Below are 24,364 nucleotides of genomic sequence, written 5' to 3' on the forward strand. Positions count from 1 at the left end.
TATCCTTGGCTTGCACCTTACTCTTATAACTTCAGAAAAACACTAATTATACTATAATCAATAATATAATCATAATAAATTTCAATAATTATAATAATTAATATTGTATTTGTTACCTGGGGTTGTTGTTGCTGGTGTAGTGGTTAGTGGTGTCGTAGTTTCAGTTGTTGTGGTAGTAGTTTCTGTAGTAGTAGGAGTTGTAGTTCCAGTTGTTGTTGTTGTTCTGGTGGTGGTCTCTGTACCAGTAGGAGTTGTACTTATAGTTGTTGTGGTGGGTTCTGTAGTGGTTGTAGATGTAGTTTCAGTTGTTGTTGTGGTTTCTGTACTGGTAGGAGTTGTACTTTCAGTTGTTGTGGTAGTGATTTCTGGAGTGGTACTTTGTGTTGTTGTGGTAGTGGTCTCTGTAGTAGTAGGAGTTGTGCTTCCAGTTGTTGTGGTGGTGGTTTCTGTAGGAGTAGGAGTTGTATTCTCAGTTGTTGTGGGGGTCTCTGTAGAGGTTTGAGTTGTAGTTTTTGTTGTAGTTGTGGTCTCTGTAGTGGTAGGAGTTGAGCTTCCTGTTGTACTGGTTTCTGTAGTAGTAGGAGTTGTTCTTTCAGTTGTTGTTGTTGTTCTGGTGGTGATCTCTGTACCAGTAGGAGTTGTACTTATAGTTGTGGTGGTGGGTTCTGTAGTGGTTGTAGATGTAGTTTCAGTTGTTGTTGTGGTTTCTGTACTGGTAGGAGTTGTACTTTCAGTTGTTGTGGTAGTGGTTTCTGGAGTGGTACTTTGTGTTGTTGTGGTAGTGGTCTCTGTAGTAGTAGGAGTTGTGCTTCCAGTTGTTGTGGTGGTGGTTTCTGTAGGAGTAGGAGTTCTATTCTCAGTTGTTGTGGGGGTCTCTGTAGAAGTTTGAGTTGTAGTTTTTGTTGTAGTTGTGGTCTCTGTAGTGGTAGGAGTTGAGCTTCCTGTTGTACTGGTTTCTGTAGTAGTAGGAGTTGTTCTTTCAGTTGTTGTGGTTGTAGTGGTCTCTGTAGGAGTAGGGGTTGTACTTTCCGTTGTTATTGTTGTGGTCTCTGTAGTGGTAGGAGTTGTGGTTCCGGTTGTTGTTCTGGTGGTGGTCTTTGTACCTGTAGGAGTAGTACTTATAGTTGTTGTGGTGGGCTCTGTAGTGGTTGTAGTTGTAGTTTGAGTTGTTGTAGTAGTGGTTTCTGGAGTGGAAGGAGTGGTACTTTCTGTTGTTGTGGTAGTAGTCTCTGTAGTAGTTGGAGTTGTGCTTCCAGTTGTAGTGCTGGTTTCTGTAGTGGTAGGAGTTGTACTTTCAGTTGTTGTGGTGGTGGTCTCTGTAGTGGTAGGAGTTGTTGTTCCAGTTGTTGTTCTGGTGGTGGTCTCCGTACCTGTAGGAGTAGTACTTATAGTTGTTGTGGTGGGCTCTGTAGTGGTTGTAGTTGGAGTTTGAGTTGTTGTGGTAGTGGTTTCTGGAGTGGAAGGAGTGGTACTTTCTGTTGTTGTGGTAGTGGTCTCTGTAGTACTTGGAGTTGTGCTTCCAGTTGTAGTGCTGGTTTCTGTAGTGGTAGGAGTTGTACTTTCAGTTGTTGTGGTGGTGGTCTCTGTAGTGGTAGGAGTTGTGGTTCCGGTTGTTGTTCTGGTGGTGGTCTCTGTACCTGTAGGAGTAGTACTTATAGTTGTTGTGGTGGGCTCTGTAGTGGTTGTAGTTGGAGTTTGAGTTGTTGTGGTAGTGGTTTCTGGAGTGGAAGGAGTGGTACTTTCTGTTGTTGTGGTAGTGGTCTGTGTAGTAGTTGGAGTTGTGCTTCCAGTTGTAGTGCTGGTTTCTGTAGTGGTAGGAGTTGTACTTTCAGTTGTTGTTGTTGTGGTGGTCTCTGTCGTGGTAGGAGTTGTACTTTCAGTTGTTGTGGTGGTGGTCTCTGTACCAGTAGGAGTTGTGCTTACAGTTGTTGTGGTGGGTTCTGTAGTGGTTGTAGTTTCAGTTGTTGTGGTGGTGGTCTCTGAAGTTGTAGGAGTGGTACTTCCAGTTCTTGTTGTTGTGGTAGTAGTCTCTGTAGTTGTAGGAGTTGTGGTTCTGGGTGTTGTTGTTCTGGTGGTGGTCTCTGTACCAGTAGGAGTTGTGCTTATAGTTGTTGTGGTGGGTTTTGTAGTGGTTGTAGTTGTAGTTTCAGTTGTTGTTGTTGTTTCTGAAGTGGTAGGAGTTGTACTTTCAGTTGTTGTGGTAGTGGTTTCTGGAGTGGAAGGAGTGGTACTTTCTGTTGTTGTGCTAGTGGTCTCTGTAGTAGTAAGAGTCGTGCTTCCAGTTGTTGCGGTTGTGGTGGTTTCTGTAGGGGTATGAGTTGTACTCTCAGTTGTTGTGGGGGTCTCTGTAGTGGTTTTAGTTGTAGTTTTAGTTGTAGTTGTGCTCTCTGTAGTGGTAGTCATCGGACTTTCAGTTGTTGTTGTGGTGGTCTCTGTAGTGGTAGGAGTTGAAGTTACAGTTGTTGTGGTGAAGGATTCTATAGTAGTAGGAGTTGTGCTTTCAGTTGTTGTGGTGGGGGTTTCTGTAGTGGTAGGAGTTGAACTCTTGGTTATAGTGGTGGTCGTTTCTGAAGTGGTTGGAGTAGAACTTTCAGTTGTTGTGGTGTATGGAGTTGTTAACTCTGTGGTACTTATTAACTCAGTTGTAGTTGTACTTGCAGTTGTGGTAGTTGCTGTTGATGTAGTGGTTGGTATCTCTGTGGTAGTGATCTTGGTAGTAGTACTTTGAGTTGTCATTGTAGTAGTTGGAGAGGTTGTAGAGTAGCATTCAGGAGGTAAAGGACTGCAGCAGTATACACTGATTTCATAGTTGTAACACACCGGCATGTATCCTGTCTGATCATTGTTGTTACAGATGAGTCCAGTGGAGACATCACAGGTCAATATCTGACCCAGCTGGTCCAGTGGTATGTCTGGGAATCTCTCTGCTCTGCAGGAAATGTTTTGAGGTCTCATATCTCCCTCACACACTTCCAATCCAGTATTTTGAATGTTTTCATAGGTCTCAAAATCTCCTCCGTTGGTTTCATATTTGGGATAACTCACATCAAACCATTTTGACCATGAGCAAACAGGAACACAACTCGGGGTTCCTAAATAAAAGAGAAAACATGTATTAAGCAAATTTTGGCAATTCTTTAGGCACTTAAATTCTCTGACCACAGAACTGGGTACAAGTTTCTGATCACCAAATAAACTCCTAGGATCCCAGTAATCAGGAGAGCGAGGGCCTACACTCCAGTGAAACATGTGAATATATTTTGGTCATGTTCTCCCTAGGACAGGGTTATGTTGTGGTACTATTATACTGCTTGTCCCTGACTCCAGCCACCGTGTCTACCTGTTTTAGGTCATACATGTAATATATATATGTATTGATTGTTTTTATTATTTGAATTGCCAATACAATATATTTTTATACTCTTGTAGTTGGTGGTTGCTAGGCTTAGTTTTCACTTCCAAATATTTGTGTGGGGTTTCTAGTTTTCATAAGTGATGCCTTACAAAAATATGTAATTTAATCAATTAGATTTTATGTTTAGTTTTGATTTATATTAGTTTGGTTTTCCATTTGAAATATCCAATATCTTTAGACTAGAAGAGAAGTAAGCAATGACTGGACTGGATACATCTTTCGAGTTGATCCATATTTATTTACACTCCTCTTTACTCAGGAAGTTGTACAGTAAGTGTTTCTTACGTGTTGGAGTTGTTTCTTCAGTCTCTGTTGTACATGCTGTGGTTGTGATTATTGTTGATGAAGTTGTCGTCACACTGGTAGTAGTGGGGCTACTAGTAGTGGTCTTGGATGTAGTAGATGAGGATGATGGAGTAGTAGACCCTGTATGTTTACAAACAAAATATAAATTAACAATGGGTGGGTGACACTGGACATTATTATTGTGGAACTAATGGAAACATGAAATGGGCTTAGATTAATGGGGTATTCCCATTTTGGCAAATGAATATTATTGTTTGTATTATTTATACAATTTTCCAATATACTTTCTGTATCAATTCCTCATTTTTCAAGACCTATTTTCTAGACAATGAAGCTTTCTATAGAATGACAGCAAGCAGAGATCTAGAAGGTCATCACTTCTGGGTCCCCCACCTATTGGAAGGTTAATGGCCACAGACAATGCTTACCCCAGGTTACCCCACCCTAAACAACCAATACTTTTCTTTCTAACCAATAATACATTAAAAAAAACCAAAATTAATACAATGAACTAGAAAAAGGTTCATAGTTTTATTCTCACTTGTAGTGGTGGTCACCACTGTAGATGTGGTTGGTTCTATAACAGTTGGAGTTGGAGTCTCAAAGCTGGTGGTTGTTGGTGATGTAGTTGTAGTTGTGGTCGTAGGGGTGGTAGGAGTTTCAGAGGTTGTAGAGTAGCATTCAGGAGGTAAAGGACGGCAGCAGTGTACACTGATCTCATAGTTGTAGCACACGGGCATGAACCCTATAAGATCCTTGTTGTTACAGATGAGTCCAACGGAGACATCACAGGTCACCATCTGTCCCAGCTGGTTGAGTGGTATGTCTGGGAATCTCTCTGCTCTGCAGGAAATGTTCACAGGTCTCATATTCCCCTCACACACTACAAGCCCAGCCTTCACAATGTTCTCATAGGTCTCAAAATCTCCTCCATTAGGTTCATATTTAGGATAACTCACATCGAACCATTGTGACCATTCACACTGGGGATCACAATTTGGAGTGGCTAGAAAAAAAAATTAGAAAGGAATATAAGACATTTACCAAGGAAATACATCACAGGAGTTCTAGGGAATAAATCAGAATTTGGTATTTTCTTTTTGTAGACTAGTAGCCCAAATATCACAGACCCTGGATAGGTCAACATCGTCAAATATACTATATTTCGCCATCTAATTCAGTCTATTCTATGTATTCCTGCTTTCATATGTGCCAATTTACAGTTTTTGTTATGAAATTTATGAGAAAATGTTAGGAGTGGATTGTTAGGACTAGTCAAAAATGATAAGTTATCCCCTATCCACGGGATTTCGTCTGATCATTTTTTTCCCCTTTATAATACTCTTTGTCCTTCAGACCAACTAGCACCAATATGGGAGCATACGTGAGCATCCGATGGCTCCATTCACACAGGATCACCTTTCTTGTTATTGGCTGGGATACCAGTCAATGGAAGCTGTTGTTCCATTCATCTAAATGGCAGTGCTATTAAAAATCCAATGACCTTCTTAAGCAGCACCAACTAAATTAATGAAGCTGCAATGCGCATTCATGATTTGCGGCACTTATCATGGCACATGGGTTCTCAAATCTCATGATCAGTGATATTTCAGTGGTAGACAGATATCAGCTACTCTATGGACAGGAATTGACATTAATGTTATCAATGATATGGCAAAGGACTATAAAAAAGAAGTCCTATTTTTCTTATTCTCTCCTTATTTTGATAAAAAATAAAAGTTTTGATCAAAACTTTATGTGTAAAGGTACGTTAAAAGCTTTGAAGAAGCATTTGACAAGAAGTCAAAGTTAAATAACATCAACTGCGTTTTAGAGTGACCTCTTGAACTGGGATGGATTTTTGCACAGCTGGGGAACCCCTGCTATTTTTTTGTAAGGGCTTATCCCCCTATCAAACTTTTCCACTCAAAATAACAGAGTGGAATCTCTATGAAATAATTTGGAATGTCTTTATATTTTACTTGTTCCATGGGTCTTACTTGGAGACTTTGTCAGTGAGGTAGAAGTAGACTGTGTAGCGATTGTAGTCGGGGAGGTGGTAGTTGTCGGTGATGTAGTTGTACTCTGTGTTGGCGTGGTCTTTGTAGAGGTTGTTTGACCTAAAAATAAATGTAAGTAAATATTTTAAAGAAAATGTTGTCAATAATTTCATTTTAGGAGTGAAAAGATCCACAGTATCTGCCATAAATATTTTATAGTTGGGTCAGCATTTTTGGGTCTCACACCAATTCAATGAATAATTGCACTTGAACACTTTTACCTCCTATTAGATGGTGCTAACATGTTTCCTTGAACAACCAATAATACTATTCCTTCTATATAGCAGGATTTAAATAATTAAAAAAAAATAAGATTCTAACACAATGTATGAACTTAGAGCAATTGCAAAAACTAGAAGTCAAGAGTTTTATTCTTACTTGTAGTGGTGGTCACCAATGTAGTTGTGGTTGGTTCTATAACAGTTGGAGTCGGAGTCTCAAAGCTGGTGGTTGTTGGTGATTTAGTTGTAGTTGTAGTTGTGGTCGTAGGGGTGGTAGGAGTTTCAGAGGTTGTAGAGTAGCATTCAGGAGGTAAAGGACGGCAGCAGTATACACTGGTCTCATAGTTGTAGCACACTGGCATGAACCCTGTCTGATCATTGTTGTTACAGATGAGTCCCGTGGATTTATCACATGTCAGTATCTGTCCCAGCTGGTTGAGTGGTATATCTGGGAATCTCTCTGCTCTGCAGGAAATGTTCTCAGGTCTCATATTCCCCTCACACACTTCAAGTCCAGCCTTCACAATGTTCTCATAGGTCTCAAAATCTCCTCCATTAGGTTCATATTTAGGATAACTCACATCGAACCATTGTGACCATTCACACTGGGGATCACAATTTGGAGTGGCTAGAAAAAAAAATTAGAAAGGAATATAAGACATTTACCAAGGAAATACATCACAGGAGTTCTAGGGAACAAATCAGAATTTGGTATTTTCTTTTTGTAGACTAGTAGCCCAAATATCACAGACCCTGGATAGGTCAACATCGTCAAATATACTATATTTCGCCATCTAATTCAGTCTATTCTATGTATTCCTGCTTTCATATGTGCCAATTTACAGTTTTTGTTATGCAATTTATGAGAAAATGTTAGGAGTGGATTGTTAGGACTAGTCAAAAATGATAAGTTATCCCCTATCCACAGGATTTCGTCTGATCATTTTTTTCCCCTTTATAATACTCTTTGTCCTTCAGACCAACTAGCACCAATATGGGAGCATACGTGAGCATCCGATGGCTCCATTCACACAGGATCACCTTTCTTGTTATTGGCTGGGATACCAGTCAATGGAAGCTGTTGTTCCATTCATCTAAATGGCAGTGCTATTAGAAATCCAATGGCCTTCTTAAGCAGCACCAACTAAATTAATGAAGCTGCAATGCGCATTCATGACTTGCGGCACTTATCATGGCACATGGGTTCTCAAATCTCATGATCAGTGATATTTCAGTGGTAGACAGATATCAGCTACTATGGACAGGAATTGACATTAATGTTATCAATGATATGGCAAAGGACTATAAAAAAGAAGTCCTATTTTTCTTATTCTCTCCTTATTTTGATAAAAAATAAAAGTTTTGATCAAAACTTTATGTGTAAAGGTACGTTAAAAGCTTTGAAGAAGCATTTGACAAGAAGTCAAAGTTAAATAACAGCAACTGCGTTTTAGAGTGACCTCTTGGACTGGGATGGATTTTTGCACAGCTGGGGAACCCCTGCTATTTTTTTGTAAGGGCTTATCCCCCTATCAAACTTTTCCACTCAAAATAACAGAGTGGAATCTCTATGAAATAATTTGGAATGTCTTTATATTTTACTTGTTCCATGGGTCTTACTTGGAGACTTTGTCAGTGAGGTAGAAGTAGACTGTGTAGCGATTGTAGTCGGGGAGGTGGTAGTTGTCGGTGATGTAGTTGTACTCTGTGTTGGCGTGGTCTTTGTAGTGGTTGTTTGACCTAAAAATAAATGTAAGTAAATATTTTAAAGAAAATGTTGTCAATAATTTCATTTTAGGAGTGAAAAGTTCCACAGTATCTGCCATAAACATTTTATAGTTGGGTCAGCATTTTTGGGTCTCACACCAATTCAATGAATAATTGCACTTGAACACTTTTACCTCCTATTAGATGGTGCTAACATGTTTCCTTGAACAACCAATAATACTATTCCTTCTATATAGCAGGATTTAAATAATAAAAAAATAAGATTCTAACACAATGTATGAACTTAGAGCAATTGCAAAAACTAGAAGTCAAGAGTTTTATTCTTACTTGTAGTGGTGGTCACCAATGTAGTTGTGGTTGGTTCTATAACAGTTGGAGTCGGAGTCTCAAAGCTGGTGGTTGTTGGTGATTTAGTTGTAGTTGTGGTCGTAGGGGTGGTAGGAGTTTCAGAGGTTGTAGAGTAGCATTCAGGAGGTAAAGGACGGCAGCAGTATACACTGGTCTCATAGTTGTAGCACACTGGCATGAACCCTGTCTGATCATTGTTGTTACAGATGAGTCCCGTGGATTTATCACATGTCAGTATCTGTCCCAGCTGGTTGAGTGGTATATCTGGGAATCTCTCTGCTCTGCAGGAAATGTTCTCAGGTCTCATATTCCCCTCACACACTTCAAGTCCAGCCTTCACAATGTTCTCATAGGTCTCAAAATCTCCTCCATTAGGTTCATATTTAGGATAACTCACATCAAACCATTGTGACCATTTACACTGGGGATCACAGATTACAGGGGCTAGAAAAAATATAAAAAATTATAACACATTTACCAAGTAAACACATAAAAGGAACTCTGGGGAAAAAAAATCAGAATTTAGCATTTACTCTTTAATGACGCAACAGGTTCAGCACAAATAACAATAATAGGTGGGATTCTCTGCCTATTATATCTTCACAAAAAGTGATAAAACTTCTATACTTACCTGTCCTATTCACTTTTCTTCATGTAAAATTGCCTCTAGTCTATGTATCTCTGCTTTCACATATGTCATTTTGCTGTTTTTCTTATACAGTTTAGGGGTATTCAGACAAACACGAATTATCACCTATCTACAGAACCTACGATTGGTCTGATCCATTTAATGTTCTTCTTATTTCTACAGGATCACTGGACCAAGTTCAGTGGGGGAAATAGATTTGGGGGTTGTTTTCTACCCTCACTCCTAGTTTTGGCTTGAAAACTGCAATCAAAAATTTCTATCAAACTTTACGTTTGAATAAACCCTAGTAGATCAGTATGGCCAGACAAAACATTGACAGGGTTTGAGGATAATATTTCACACACCCTTAATAAATTTGCCCTGATGTCTTCATGTAATATGCTCCCAACAAAATGAGTCTTACTTGTAGTAGGGACCTGTGTAGTGGTTGTAGTCGAAGGCTCTGGAGTAGTTGTAGCGATAGTAGTGGTTGTAGTCGGGGAGGTGGTAGTTGTTGGTGATGTAGTTGTACTTTGTGTTGGTGTGCTCTCTGTAGTGGTTGTTTGACCTAAAAATTAATTTAAGTAAACATTTCAGAATACCATGTAACTTATACATGGCTTATATACACACAAGTTATCAGTCATTTCATTTTTTATATAAATTTCCATCCAAAGGATATTCCAATAAAGGTCCTTTAGTTGGGAGTTACCAAATCTGGAAACCCCATCTATTGATAGAAGGTGTTGACATGTTGCTACAACATAGTTAATTCACTTTAATTGCAACTAATAATATTTCTATTGCAGGCCTGAAACAAATACATCAAATTTGTTCAACGCACAAGTTGGGTGTCTTTGTTTTGAATTAAACAAAATAAATATATTGATAATAAATATTGCCTATTTTTTATGCCATTTTATTCTTACTTGTAGTGGTGGTCACCAGTGTAGTTGTACTGGGTCCTATAACAGTTGGAGTCGGAGTCTCAAAGGTGGTGGTTGTTGGTGATGTAGTTGTAGTTGTGGTTGTAGGGGTTGTAGGAGTTTCAGAGGTTGTTGAGTAGCATTCAGGAGGTAAAGGACGGCAGCAGTGTACACTAATCTCATAGTTGTAGCACACCGGCATGAACCCTATAAGATCCTTGTTATTACAAATGAGTCCAACGGAGACATCACAGGTCACCATCTGTCCCACCTGGTTTAGTGGCAAGTCTGGAAATTTCTCTGCTCTGCAAGAAATGTTCTCAGGTCTTATATCGCCCTTACACACATCAAGTCCAGCCTTCACAATGTTCTCATAGGTCTCAAAATCTCCTCCATTAGGTTCATATTTTGGATAACTCACATCAAACCATTGTGACCATTCACACTGAGGATCACAGTTTAGAGTGGCTAGAAAAAATACAACAAGAATTAAGATTAGCTTTTACTCTATACGGGCAAATAAAACATTTTTTCCTATGCAGCTTCTGAATCTTATATAACCAACACGGTAGCATGTACATAACCGAGACACAGACATGGGGATTCATGGATCGAGATAAAAGAGCAATGCAGGTTAAATTTTACATTTAATTGCCTTAAGGGCACACTAGTCAAACAGTAGACACAATATATATATATATATATATATATATATATATATATATATATATATATATGCAGTTAGCAGAGTACAAAATAGAAGGGTAGGACTTCAAATATCAGCAATTCATATGTTAGTTATCTTATGTGTGGACCAAATGGAATAGTTTCCCAGAAGAAAGACAATGGGCGTCAGTGGTGTTCTGATTGTATTAGGTGCAAACACACCCCTGAACTCCCAAAGGAGGGCTTTGAGGACCCTCCTACTTGTCATTAAATCCCGAACCTTGGAGAAGTCATAGCATCTCAAGAAGAAGTCATAGGGTCAGGGTTCTGTTATCATTGGATCAGGATGAATCCCTGGATCGCATTGATACCAAATCTGACACATTTGCTATGGTCCTATCCCGAGAAATTTATATCTTGGGACCCAAAGATGCCAGAACCTAATTATTCCTATCTATTTGATACCCTGGTGATACAGATTCCAAAATTATATTTGTCCTTGGGCTGAGATGGACCATAACTCCATAACCAACATGTTATACTGGGATTTTTATAATCCTTTGTCTTCTGGTTTAGGAATTGGAGGGATGTCTCCTCAAGTCTTTCGGAGTCACTGTGGCTGCAAAAGGTGTTAGTTAATAGCTCGCCCCTACAGAGCCAGAGTCCCTCTGCAGCCTTTGTAGTAGGAAGTTTCCAAGGTCTCATTAGTTATACAAGATAAGGTTAGGGGGAAGTAAGGGATATTAATGGCTTGATGAGCAGGACAAAACCTGGCATGTGAATCTCCCTTGTTTATCGCATAAGGTGTAATTATTTAAGGTGTATTCTAACTATTACGTGTCATCCCCTATCCATAGGATCTAGAATTGGTCTGATTGCTTTACAGCTCCAACCTATACTGTAAGACTATTGGACCATAAACTTTGTAGCAGTCAAATAGCCAAATAGGTAGTGTATTCCCAAATTTGGGTTAGGGGGTATTTTTGTAATGTACAAGACAAATGTACAATTCATTTAAATCGTTCATCAAAAAATATGTCTTACTTGGAGATGTGGTTACAGTTGTAGGAGTCATTGTAGTAGTTGGTGTAGTTGTACTGATAGTAGTGGTTGTAGTTGGGGAGGCAGTAGTTGTTGGTGATGTAGTTGTACTTTCAGTTGGCGTGCTCTTTGTAGTGGTTGTTTGACCTAAAAATAAGTGTGATTAAAAATTTGAAAACGACATACAACTTGTATATGAGGGTATATGAAGGTTTCCTATACTCAGGATATGTCTCAAATGCCTTATAGTTTGAAATAACACTTATGTAACCCATGTCTATTGGATAGATAAGGGCCACCATAATGCTTTCATCTCAAGTTAGGGGGTGTTAAAAAAGTTCACTACATCATTGTTTTTTTTATTATAATCTCACCATGTGAAACTACAAATATTTCTATTTTGGGTCTAAAAAAGGAGAAGAAATACACCAGTTTGAGTTAAGCACACATTGGTCTCTTTGTACAAAATTTTTATACAAAACATTGCTTATTGTTACATGAATTTTACTTACTTGTAGTTGTGGTCGCCGGTGTAGTTGTTGTTGGTTCTTCAACAGTTGGAGTTGGGATCTCAGAGGTAGTAGTTGTTGGTGATGTAGTTGTTATTGTAGTTTCAAAGGTTGTAGAGTAGCAGAAATCTGGTAAGGGACGGCAGCAGTATACACTGATCTCATAGTTGTAGCACACCGGCATGAACCCAATAAGATCCTTGTTATTACAGATGAGTCCAACGGAGACATCACAGGTCACCATCTGTCCCACCTGGTTTAGCGGTAAGTCTGGAAATTTCTCTGCTCTGCAGGAAATGTTCTCCGGTCTCATATCGCCCTTACACACTTCAAGTCCAGCCTTCACAATGTTTTCATAGGTCTCAAAATCTCCTCCATTAGGTTCATATTTAGGATAACTCACATCAAACCATTGTGACCATTCACACTGGGGATCACAAGTTATGGTGGCTAGGTAAAATATAAGAAGATTTGAGTTTAGCCTTTATTCTGGCAAAAATCGAAAATCACAGACCCATATTTTTGGTTTTCCCTTTCCATTATGTAATCACAGACAATGCAAGTCTACACCTCTTTTACTTTTTTTTTTTTACTTAACAGTGTTTCTAGTTTTCATATTGGTGCTTTTACATGTGTCTTCAAGCATCTTTTCCTATCCAGTTTCTAAAGCTAATATAAAGAGTAAATTATTTTAGGGGCATTCTTAATATTAAATGCCATTCCCTATCCACAGGATCTAGAATTGTTCTGATCACTTTACTGCTCCATTTAATCCTATGATACCATTGGAGTAAGCACTCTACCCTTTGTAGAAGTCTCATTGATAAAATTGGAATCTCAGCATGAGTACCCTACATCTCCACTCAAACGGGACACACAGGTCCACCTTGTCATTGGCAGAGAAGTCAGTCCTCAATTCATCTGTATGGGATTATAGAAGCCAATCACGGTCTTCAGAATTACCACAGAACCTCTGTGCTGCACTCTCTGTATACCGTACCCCATTGTTTCCAGTGGTCATACCAACACCAATTAGACATGCATTGCCCTCCTATATATAGATGTCATGTAAAGGAAAAGTTATTTTCCAACTTTCCACTCCTTAACTGGATTATTCCTTATTTTAGCTTAAAAACTATCCCCAAAAATTTTTTACTCCAATCGTTATGTGTACACGCACATAAAACAAGATTAAAACTGTTTTAAGGTAATATTACAAATTGTATGAGAATTGCCATTTTGGGGGTCCCAGTAATGCTTATGTCTTATTTCATTACAATGCTACAAATAGCCAAATAGGCAGAATATTTCCATCAGGTTAATGAGTATTTTTATGTACAGTGTACATTTACAATTCATTTTAATGTTCTTAAAAAATATATCTTACTTGGAGATGTGGTGAAAGATGCAGTGGTCACTGTAGTGGTTGGAGTAGTTGTACCGATAGTAGTGGTTGTAGTCGGGGAGGTGGTAGTTGTTGGTGATGTAGTTGTACTTTGTGTTGGCGTGCTCTCTGTAGTGGGTGTTTGACCTAAAAATAAATGCAAGTAAACAACATGCAACTTGTATACAAAATTATATAAAGGTTTTCAATCCTCAGGATATGCCTTATGGTTGGAGATAACAACACAAAAACCCCTGTCTATTGGATAGATAAGGGCTATCTGAATGCTTTTACTTCAACTTAGATGGTGTTAAAAAAAGATAACTCCATCATTCTTACATATGTTTTTGTTAGGAATTAACAACAGAACAACATAAAAATATGAATTCATTTTATTACAAACAACCTTACTTATTGTTTGATGTATTTTACTTACTTGTGGTTGTGGTCTCAGGTGTAGTTGTTGTTGGTTGTGTAACAGTTGGAGTTGGGGTCTCAGGGGTGGTGGTTGTTGGTGATGTAGTTGTAGTTGTGGTCGTAGTAGTTTGAGAGGTTGAGGAGTAGCAGTAATCTGGTAAAGGACGGCAGCAGTGTACACTGATCTCATAGTTGTAGCACACCGGCATGAACCCAATAAGATCCTTGTTGTTACAGATAAGTCCAACGGAGACATCGCAGGTCACCATCTGTCCCAGCTGGTTGAGTGGTATGTCTGGAAATTGCTCTGCTCTACAGGAAATGTTCTCCGGTCTCATATCGCCCTCACACACTTCAAGTCCAGCCTTCACAATGTTCTCATAGGTCTCAAAATCTCCTCCATTAGGTTCATATTTAGGATAACTCACATCAAACCACTGAGACCATTCACACTGAGGATCACAATTTCGAGTGGCTAGATAAAATATAAGAAGAAATGTATATAAGAAATATATATATAAGAATATGGCACATGTTTAAACAGCAGCATATCTAGATTCTGGTTCTAACACTATGTTATAAGATTTTCAAATGATTGGACAAGGCTGGGCCATCACGCCCATCGGATTCAACAGTTTTCGGGTGTAGAAGCTCAATATAATTGACTCCAGGTGCCTTCTAGAGTCAATTTAAACTAACTGTGTACCTAATGTATAATAAGGTACAAGCCCTCTCATGTCAATTCTTTACCTCCTTATTTGTTATATCAAAAAAGGAAAACAGCTAACCTCCATGCAGAAAAACTGGATTTACCTGGGCCTACTCATTTGGAAGAGGCAGTAATTTGCCGCCAGACACCTCTGTCTTTGGGTCAATGTATGGCCCCTGAGAACTATTGGCATTGAAATATAATTCACCATCACAACATAAGTAGTTGGGTCAGGAGACCCACATACACAAAAGTCAGTGATTAGGTTGTACCGAAATCGGTGGCTTCAACCTATTGTAATTTTCTGTATATGAGAGCCTTATGTCATCTGCCTTTTTATATTGAGAGTGGTAACCACAATTTTATTGGCCAAATGTGATAATTGATTGTTAAACTGATTACGGTAACATGATTGGTCCATTTGTTTTCTTTCTTTTTTTAAGGAGGTATGTAAAATTACATGAAGATCCCTATGTCATTCTATATACAGGCCGTCCCCGGGTTACATACAAGATAGGTTCCATAGGTTTGTTCTTAAGTTGAATTTGTATGTAAGTTGAAACTGTATATTTTATAATTGTAGTTCCAGACAAAAAAAATGTTTCTCCCAGTGACAATTGGAGTTTCAAAATTTTTTGCTGTAATGAGACCAAGGATTATCATGAAAGCTTCATTACATACAGTTTACAGCTGATTATTGCCTGGGACTAAAGACAAAGGTCACAGTGGGCAGAGGGGGTCCATCTTTAATGAGGGGTCATCTGTAAGTGTGGTATCCTTAAGTAGGGGACTGCCTGTATTGTTCACTGTGTGAAAGTCCAAATAAATATACTGGTGAATTTCTTTTTCCCATCATTTTAATTTTTGGTATAAATACAGTAAGGTAGTTTTTCTGAGCAAACGCACTAGAAGTCTGACCTAGTGTAATTTTTACCAACAACTGTCTGATATTCTATGAATCACATATATTAAGTTCCAATGCTGTGGTGAAAATGTATAAAAGTGCCACAGATATATCAACATCAGCCAATATGATAAGCCTGGGACAGTATAACACTATTTAATCTAACTTTTGCATAGTTTAAGTATATTTGCCCCCACTTGTATTTTTTATTGCAATCATTAAATATTTCTCTTTAATAATTAAGGCTTTTATATATCTTGCACCTTATTGTCTTTTCATATTTTCATTGTGCTTTTGTTTTTATAAAAAAGTAGTAGAGTTTATCTGGCACTCAACATGGTAACACCAATGTGGCATAGAAGGTTAACTTTTTCAATGTCTTTTCAGTAACTTAGGGTAAGTTCTGTGGTAGGGTATAGTGCTGATATTATTGCCTAGTTGTGACAGTTAAAAACCTGCTATAGTTAAACATTAGCATTTTTCTCACCTGTTGTTCCTTTTGTAGTAGTGATGGAAGTTGTCGTTGATGAAGTTGTTGTTGGGGAAGCCGTTGCTGTTGAGGTCGTTGTTGGTGAAGTTGTCGTTGGTAAAGTCGTTGTTGGTGAGGTCGTTGTAGGTGAAGTTGTTGTTGGTGAGGTCGTTGTAGGTGAAGTTGTTGGTGAGGTCGTTGTAGGTGAAGTTGTTGTTGGTGAGGTTGTTGGTGAAGTTGTCGTTGTTGGTGAAGTTGTCGTTGGTGAAGTGGTCGTGGGTGAAGTTGTTGTTTCGGGAGTTGTAGTAACTGTACTAGTACTTGTAGTAGTGGTTGTGGGTGTTGTGGTGGTTGGTGTATGACACACAATTTCACAACAGTCTACTCTGATCTCGTAATTGAAACACTTTTGCCAAAGGTTGTCATCTGGTTTCTGCTCACTGTTCCTGCAGATGAGTCCATATGACAAATTGCAATGTACAACCTGGTTTAATTTATCCAAGCTGACGTCGGGTGCATTTACTGCTCTGCACTGAATATCTTCTGGGACATTACAGAATGTATGATGCTCTCGTATCTTGTCATATGTTTCAAAATCACCACTTCCCAAATCATCTCCAGGCTTGCTGACATCAAACCATGAGGTCCAGTGGCACACCTTTTCATAAACACAAGCTGTATAAAAGAGATGAGTTACCCATATTATTCAGATTTACAATATGTAAGATCAAAAGTTATTTCTAATGGTTTACAGCTAGGACTTCATTATAAAACTGATGAAATCCAGACATGATTATACCAGGACCACGATGCTTTGTAATTCCTGTATTACTACAGCAAGTACTTACTTGTAGACGGTGGGCTTGTTGATGTCGAAGGAGTTGTGGTGATCACTGAAAAAGAAATGCTGGTTTTATCTCTCTAAATTTTTCATTAATATTTAAAATTTTACAACCAATGCCAATGTTGATTCAAAAAATATATTATTTCAGCCATTGGTTTTATGCATATGGTAGTAAAAAACAAAAAAAAACTTTAAAGAAAATTTATAAGAGAGCAATTTGACTACATTGTTTACAGAGTTTTAACAAGTGAACCTGCGATTATAGACCTTGAAAGGTGATTGGCCTAGAACCTTGTGGATTCAGTCCCCACTATCTGCACTTTTAGCTCATATTTTAAAGGGGTATTCACATTTCAGCAAATAAATGCCATTATTTTTTTAATATACTTTTTTAATATATGCCATAATTTTCTAATATACTTTCGATTATACTATCGATTCCTCACAGATATCTAGATCTCTGCTTGCTGTCATTCTATAGAAAGTTTCTATGTTTACTACTAGTGGACAGAAATCTGACCATGGTCACACAGGTGCACAGCTCGTTATATCACAGACAGTAATCAGAGCTGTGTGTTATAAGGAGCCGTGCATCTGTGTGACCATGGTCAGATTTCTGTTCACTTGAAGTAAACATAGAAGCTTCCTATAGAAGGACAACAAGCACATATTTAGAAAACTGTGAGGAATTGATACAGAAAGTATACTGAAAAATTATATAACTTTCTGTAATACAAATATATAATTAATTTGCCGAAATAAGAGCACCCCTTAAAGTTTTACTCAACTCATCAGAGTTGAGTTTTGAGACTTTTCAGTAGCTTCAATATAGCGAGGGACATGCTGCTGGCTAAGCGACCACAAACCTGGTGACAACTTTTTTTTATGGTGTACTAAGTATTGTTAAAGGGGTATTCCGGGAATATGAACGTCTGACACAAAAACCCATGATGATATAAATAAATGAATACAACAATACTCAATGTCATTAGTCACAAAACAGAGCTTAAATAATTTTATTTTATGATTTACAAAATTTATGACCTCTCTAAAGTAGGTGGAGTTATCACTAAGATGGCTGCCACTGGAAACTACAAGTTCCATGATCCTTTAGTTCTCAGTAACTCCTCCTACCACTTATGCTCTGCTCCCAGTGATGATGTAACAGGTTTTCTTGCTCTGTTACCATAGTAATGATGTGTAACTGCCATCACCACAACACTGGCCATACTGGATGCACCGCAACCAACCGACAACAGCCAAACTTAGTGGTGATCACATGACTTGCCCAGACAGGTAAAGGACATGTGATGTGGACATGTGACCAGCGGCCATCTTATTTTCTGCGACGGACCACGCGGAGGAAACTAACGGACTGATTAAAGGGCCAGTAGCATTTTAATTCTCCATCACAGTCTATGTCACCAGCATTTTCTGCTAAGGGGAGCAAAATTTTAAATAGCAACTAATTACACATTAGCTTATATTTTGAGTGCCCACTTGTATATGAATTATGCTGATTCCTGGAATACCCCTTTAAGTTATTAACATAAAAGCTTCATCTGATAAATTATTGTTACCTGTTGTGGTGGATGTAGTAGGAGTAGTTGTAACAATAGTGATTGATGTAGTGGTGGGTATTAAAGAAGGACAGGGTTTGAAGTATGGTTTTGCTGTGCCATTTATACATCTGATCTCAATGCAAACATCTCCATGATCTTCTTCACCTATAAGTTCCCCTTCTTCATATCTTGTTCCATTGATTAAACAGAAACATGCTGTAACCCAAAGTGTACATTGAATTATTAGAAATTCAAAAAATCAAACAATAATGCTTTATTTTATAATAATGAATGGTGGGATCAATTGACGATGTCACTGCTGTACTGAACCATCTAGATTCACTGGTTATGGTATGTTAGTTCTGGATCAGGATCCCCTTTTAAGGGGCTAAGGTAAGATGATAGCAATCCCCCTTAAAGGTTTTCTGAACTACTATAGAGGCCATTTCACTTCAGTATTTATAAAGCTCCCATTGTTTCTAAATGCAATGTCCTAACCCATATGACATTAGCTCACACTGAAACCTTTTACACTGCATTATACTATTTAACTGGATGGTTGTTAAACCAAAAAAAGGTGGAAATGTGCTGCAGAGGACACATCCATGCTGTGCTCAGTCTGCCGAAAGGACAAAAATATTGTTAAATCCCACACCTTTCTATAATTCTTTGGTGTTTTTGGCGCTTTTACCTATTCACACCAAAATTTCGCCTAATATATAAAAAAAAAACACAATTTAGAAGTATAAAAAAAGCACAATTTTGGTACTATTCTTAGTAAAATGGTTCAAATTTGGTTTCAATTTTCATATAAACTCTAGTCCCAGTGAGACAAAGGTTCAGAAGGAGGAGAAGTGCAGAAAAATATGAAACTTTTGTGCACCTTTTTTAAAAGTTGATATATTACCCTCTAGGACAGTGATGGCGAACCTTTTAGAGGCCGAGTGCCCAAACTGCAACTCAAAACCCTGCTTATTTTTCGCGAGGTGCCAACCAAAAATTAAAGCAGTAATTTATTGCTCCCTGTTCAACAACTTTGAATCACATTGGCCTCCCGAGGACAGCAACACAGTAGAAAATTTTCATCATTTTAGGTTCTTTCCAGTTTCCCTCTGTACACAGAGAATCGTGGGGCCAGCAGGAGGTCCTCCAAAAATAATTAGACCCTGTCAAATTCTCCCTCTTCCTACGGTCCCAAGTAGCAAAGTTAGTATCAAATATCAAAAGCCGCATCTTTTAAGTTTCTTGGAACTGCAAGAAGATTATTTGAGTCTTGTCTGGTGTGCTGGGGCGATGGCCCGGGTGCCCAGAGAAAGGGCTCCGAGTGCCGCCTCTGGCACCCGTGTCATAGGTTCGCCACCACTGCTCTAGGATAACTGAAGTAAATTCAAAACCCAGATGAAGCAAAAAATTAACACATACAAATGTCCTGACAAGATAAAATAATCAATTCTTACAATACATCTATAATGTTATTCTACCTTCAGGATCGTAGGCGCATTGAAGCTTTGATGTTGATGAACAAATGCTAAATAAAGAAAAATACACTGTTAGGTTCTTGTCTTCTGCACACATGAAAACTAAAAGAATGATACTCAATCAAATAACTATTGCACTATTCTAGTTTCAACATAAACAGGTGCTGGACTTTGCAACTTATAACACTGATGTGTGAAATCTCTTCACTGAAAACAGATCAGCCCCTCTCCTATACTATGAGTCCCTGCTGTAGCAGCTTCTGTTTGAATACTACAGCAGTTACTAAGAGGGAGGGACTGTTCTGTGTTGTGTTTAGTAAAGATATTTTACTCATTAGTACTCCAGAGTGCTTCAAGTCCAGTTACAATCCAAAAATTTGTTCACAGTCCTTCTTTGACAACAAACACAATGATATGGTTACACAGATCTCCAGGACTGCCACTTAACATGATCTACAGTTTCACATGACCAAAACCAATGACCGATTCACTTTAAAATAGCATTTAAATTTTTATATCTATCATTACATATTATGACAACATTATAAGCAAGGATATGAATGTTGTATAGGTTTTATAGGGCTGTGGTAAGACCATCCCTAAAAAGTGATCCATTTTGCGAGTAAAGTTTTGCATACTTTCAGGTTGCTGTAGTTCTTACCAAGTGGTACATTTCTCAGTAGTAGGCACCTCATCACCAATCTCATAGTGAGTTTTATTCACGTAACATCCACAATCCTCCTCAGTTACACAAATTCTTTTTGACTCATCAAATATAGGCCTCTCCTCAGGGCAAGTAGGGTAACAGCCTAAAACCCAGATTATAAAGCAGGTTAAGATATTGGTATAATAATAATTATTATTATTATTATTATTATTAATAACTGTTAGTTAGTTGGTTATGCAGAGAAATTTGTGGAGAATCAAATTAAAAAAGATAAACCTCCTAAACCTCCACTGTTATGGTCACCTCCTGCATGCTCCATACCTCCTGGTGTTTTCTACAGGATATGTCACAGACTTAATACTAAATACGGAAGTTCTACAGTGAACATCATCAATACAGAAGTTGGGTAGGACTCCCAAAGGGGATTTGTAATTATCTATTCATGTGTAATTTTTTGCTTTGTGTTGTATGCTTGTGGCGTTCATCTTAACTTTACTTTGTGGTCTGTGGGGATTGTTCTTCCAAGGACAACATTGTCCACTATTCAACTGCAGCCAATTTAGTATATATATATATATATATATATATATATATATATACCATTTTTGATACATATAGTATATATATAGTATATACCGTATACACTCAAGTATAAGCCGAGTTTTTCAGCACATTGGCTTATGCTCAAGTCTATTTTTTTTTTTTAAAGTGTACTCACCTTCCGATGATGGCGCACACAGTAGAACGTCATCGACGGCACCACACTGAGAGAGGGAGCCGGAGCCAGCACATCAATGGACAGAAGAGGACCTCCCGGGGTGGGGGGCGTCAGAAGGTGAGTACACTTTTTTTTTTCTTAGAGGCTTGCCATTCCTCGTGAGGGGCTGTATACTGGGGGCTGCTGGCTGTATACTGGGGACAGGGGGCTGTTGGCTGCATACTAGGGACAGGGTGCTGCTGGCTGTATATTGGGGGGCAGGGGCTGCAGGTTGTATACTGAGGGGCAGGGGCTGCAGATTATATATTTGGGGGGCAGTGGCTGCAGGCTATATACTGGGGGGCAGGGGCTGCAGGCAAACCTGAGGCAGGAAAAACTATTTTTAATTTTAAACAACCTATTGCACAAAAAGGCTGCATTTAGACAAACATATGCCCGCACTGCTACAGCCGGCCATACGTCCGCCATGATGGAGAGAAGGATGGTTGACCCCTCCCCTTTCCATAGAAATGCACGCCATATGGGCCATAACAGGGGGAAAGATGTGTGGAACCGTATGGCTCCATTCGGCCATTGCCGTCTATGGGAGACGTATGTACGGCCACAAGCTTGCAGCTATACATATGTCCCACATACAGTTTTGTGGACTTACCCTAAGATAAATAACCCCTAGAGGTGAGCAACCTACATCTTTTTACTAAAATATCTCTACAAATCAGCTGTTTGGTATCTGTCATTCAGTAAGATGCTTACCTTCCAGATACGTAATGGTGACATTAGTGTAGACATTGTTAATGGAACGGCAGGTCTTTATGTTGTGATGGCCACAAGGGTGATAATGCCACTCACATTCATCCTTCGGGTTGTAGTAGTCACAAAATATGGCTAAATTGGAAATAAAAAGAAATTTTAACTACAGTTCTTAAAAGGTTTACTCCGTGATCCATCATTCCACATCATACAGATATTATTATAGTGGGTGGGCATTATGATTGGTAGTTAATGATTGACTCACGGCATATGTCTGGTGTCCTCCAGTAGACGCAGGCTTCTGCTTTGGTACATTCCTGGGCGTAGGCAGCAATGGCAGTACAGAAGCACTCGCAGTCTCCCCCGCTATCACAGGAGCAGGCGTCATTCACACAGGCCTCATAAAATGGTTTTGGATCAACCTTAGAATAGAGTAAAAGCAATAAACTTCACGTGTTCATGTAACACTAGAGTATGTCATGCATTTTTATATATGGAGATATGAATGCCGTTTGGGGGTTTGTACTTTACCTTGCTATGACAGACTTTAAATACTTCACTTTTGATAAGTCCGCATTGTTTTTCTGACCAGGAGTGGCGGTGTGGATTCTGACTACAGGGATTGACTATATCTGTAGCATCAGGACAGGAGGAATCCACCTTCCAGCTGTTTCCAAATTCAAGGACATCGGTGACTTGTAACATATGACTGGTCGTAAAGTCATTCTGAGAAATGTCATCAAAGTTTCCACACAAACCACAAAGTTTTCCCTAAAACAAGAGGAAAAAAGAGGTGACATTTTAATAAAAGCTGAAAAAATTCAACATCCGCACAGGATGTTTCAATGTATATCCTGCATGTAAAGGTTTCAGTTCGTATAAAAAAGGGTGAATTTTGTGTGTTTTCTATATATGTTTTTTACCTTTTCTATACTTTTTTATAACTTTAAACTGAAAATAAATTAAGTTAACCTGCATCTTAATCAGGTGAGTTTTGGATTCTGCCTCTATGCTGCGCTCCTAACAAGGCACAGATTACAAGAGGAGCTGGAAGGTGATCATTTGAACCAGAGTCTTAAAGCGACACTGTTACAATTGATCCGGTGTCCAAAATGTTTTTTCGACGCTAGAGTGGGCCCCTTTAGCAACCTCGGGCCCCAGTACTTGTGGGTGCTGGCGCAGGCCTGGTCTTATCAATGTAATGAATAAATGTGATATATATGAAATAGACTAATTCTTTTATTGCTCTGCTGACATTTGTAAAGCCTATTTTTGTGTGAACACCCTGTATTGTAAGACGGATTGTAAAAATTCCCATGTTTGCACATCCGTAAAAAAACACGTGAACAGACCCATGGGGACTTCGAAATTTTATTAGTTCAGGGGTGGTCCTAATTTAGGACTAACCCCTAAACTCATAATCTCAATGTAGAGGTTTACATGAATAAATTAGAATAAGCACAGAATACAGATTATTCTATACATACCTTGTATGCTGGTGACACCTTGATAAAGATAGTGGTTTTCCTATCCCAGATAAGCAGAATTCCGTTGCTTGTTTCGATGACCAGGTAAATCCCCACTTCCCGGGTCAGGTACTGCACATCCTTCACTCCTTCCCCTACTGTTTCCTCGATGTGCTTGTCCGCAAACTTCAGCACAGTTTTCTGCAAGATGTCCATATAACCAGAGGATAGGTGTTACTTCATAACTGTATACAGGTTATTACACCATAGCATTGCTTGTTATATGACACTGATGTATTATATGTCCATTTAAAGGAAACCTACCATGAGGAATCTACTATCATAAGTAGGTCTAATGGTAGATTCCTCCTGCCTGCCTATATCCTAATATGTATTTAAATAATCCTGGAACCAAACCTAACTTGTTAAAAACTTTATTTTAGTTAATATGTAAATTAACTGCAAAGGCTGCTGGGGCGTGGAGTAGTCTTAGCTCCCTGTGCCCTACCATGTTAGTACACAGTAGCCTCCTCCTACTATAATTCTTGAAATATGTTGAGAAAATCCAAATACATACCCCAAGAAAGACTTTTATAGACTTTGAACAAGTAACTCCAGTGGTGCCGCATGGGATGTTTTCTGTGATAATGCTAAAATTCCCTGTAGAATGATTAGGACCACAGTAATCCTGCAAGAATATATGTTATATACATGAGCTTTATACTGAAAATGGGAAGAAAACATTCCACCTATAAAAGATCAGTAAGCCCAGAAATGCAGATCTTAGCATAGCCCACAAACAATTGGTAGTTAATGAACTGCAAATAATAATAATATTTATTTATATAGCCCCATCCTATTCTTAATTTTTATGTAGATATTCAGTAGGCGGGGCTTAACAATGTGCATTCTATTGTAAACGGAGCCCTTCTGCACAGCCAGTTATCTTATAGCAGTAGGACAGAGACGGAAAGCAGAAGCGGAGACACTGCAAATATTAATAATAATATTTAGTCATTTATATAGCGCAATCCTATTTTTCATTTTTATTTAGCTATTCAGTAGGTGGGGCTTAATAATGTGAATTCTATTGCAAAAGGAGCCCTCCTGTTACAGACAGTTATCTTATAGTAGTAGGGCAGAGAAGG

The 24,364-nt window shown here is 38.6% G+C and overlaps 1 protein-coding gene across 2 annotated transcripts in view; it reads right to left on the minus strand.

Moving 5' to 3' along the window:
• The window catches only part of LOC140070975 (mucin-2-like), a 66,676-nt gene that overhangs the window by 24,565 nt on the left and 17,747 nt on the right, over positions 1-24,364 (minus strand). Inside the window, exons 21-43 of one of the 2 annotated variants that reach the window (XM_072118129.1) lie at positions 23,794-23,904; positions 23,238-23,417; positions 22,282-22,521; positions 22,016-22,172; positions 21,754-21,885; positions 20,277-20,424; positions 19,619-19,665; positions 18,156-18,353; positions 16,580-16,624; positions 15,750-16,406; positions 13,669-14,124; positions 13,236-13,379; positions 11,852-12,298; positions 11,343-11,486; positions 9,636-10,100; positions 9,131-9,274; positions 8,058-8,522; positions 7,623-7,742; positions 6,160-6,630; positions 5,722-5,841; positions 4,263-4,727; positions 3,701-3,841; positions 117-3,092 (exon numbers count right to left, since the gene is read on the minus strand). In XM_072118129.1, coding sequence (XP_071974230.1) covers positions 117-3,092; positions 3,701-3,841; positions 4,263-4,727; positions 5,722-5,841; positions 6,160-6,630; positions 7,623-7,742; positions 8,058-8,522; positions 9,131-9,274; positions 9,636-10,100; positions 11,343-11,486; positions 11,852-12,298; positions 13,236-13,379; positions 13,669-14,124; positions 15,750-16,406; positions 16,580-16,624; positions 18,156-18,353; positions 19,619-19,665; positions 20,277-20,424; positions 21,754-21,885; positions 22,016-22,172; positions 22,282-22,521; positions 23,238-23,417; positions 23,794-23,904 — 8,473 coding nt within the window. The remainder of the gene's footprint in view (positions 1-116; positions 3,093-3,700; positions 3,842-4,262; positions 4,728-5,721; positions 5,842-6,159; positions 6,631-7,622; positions 7,743-8,057; positions 8,523-9,130; positions 9,275-9,635; positions 10,101-11,342; positions 11,487-11,851; positions 12,299-13,235; positions 13,380-13,668; positions 14,125-15,749; positions 16,407-16,579; positions 16,625-18,155; positions 18,354-19,618; positions 19,666-20,276; positions 20,425-21,753; positions 21,886-22,015; positions 22,173-22,281; positions 22,522-23,237; positions 23,418-23,793; positions 23,905-24,364) is intronic. The other variant, XM_072118130.1, reaches the window with a different exon arrangement.

Source organism: Engystomops pustulosus, chromosome 7 (genome assembly GCF_040894005.1).
Source record: "Engystomops pustulosus chromosome 7, aEngPut4.maternal, whole genome shotgun sequence".
In the NCBI taxonomy this organism is placed as follows: Eukaryota; Metazoa; Chordata; class Amphibia; order Anura; family Leptodactylidae; genus Engystomops; species Engystomops pustulosus.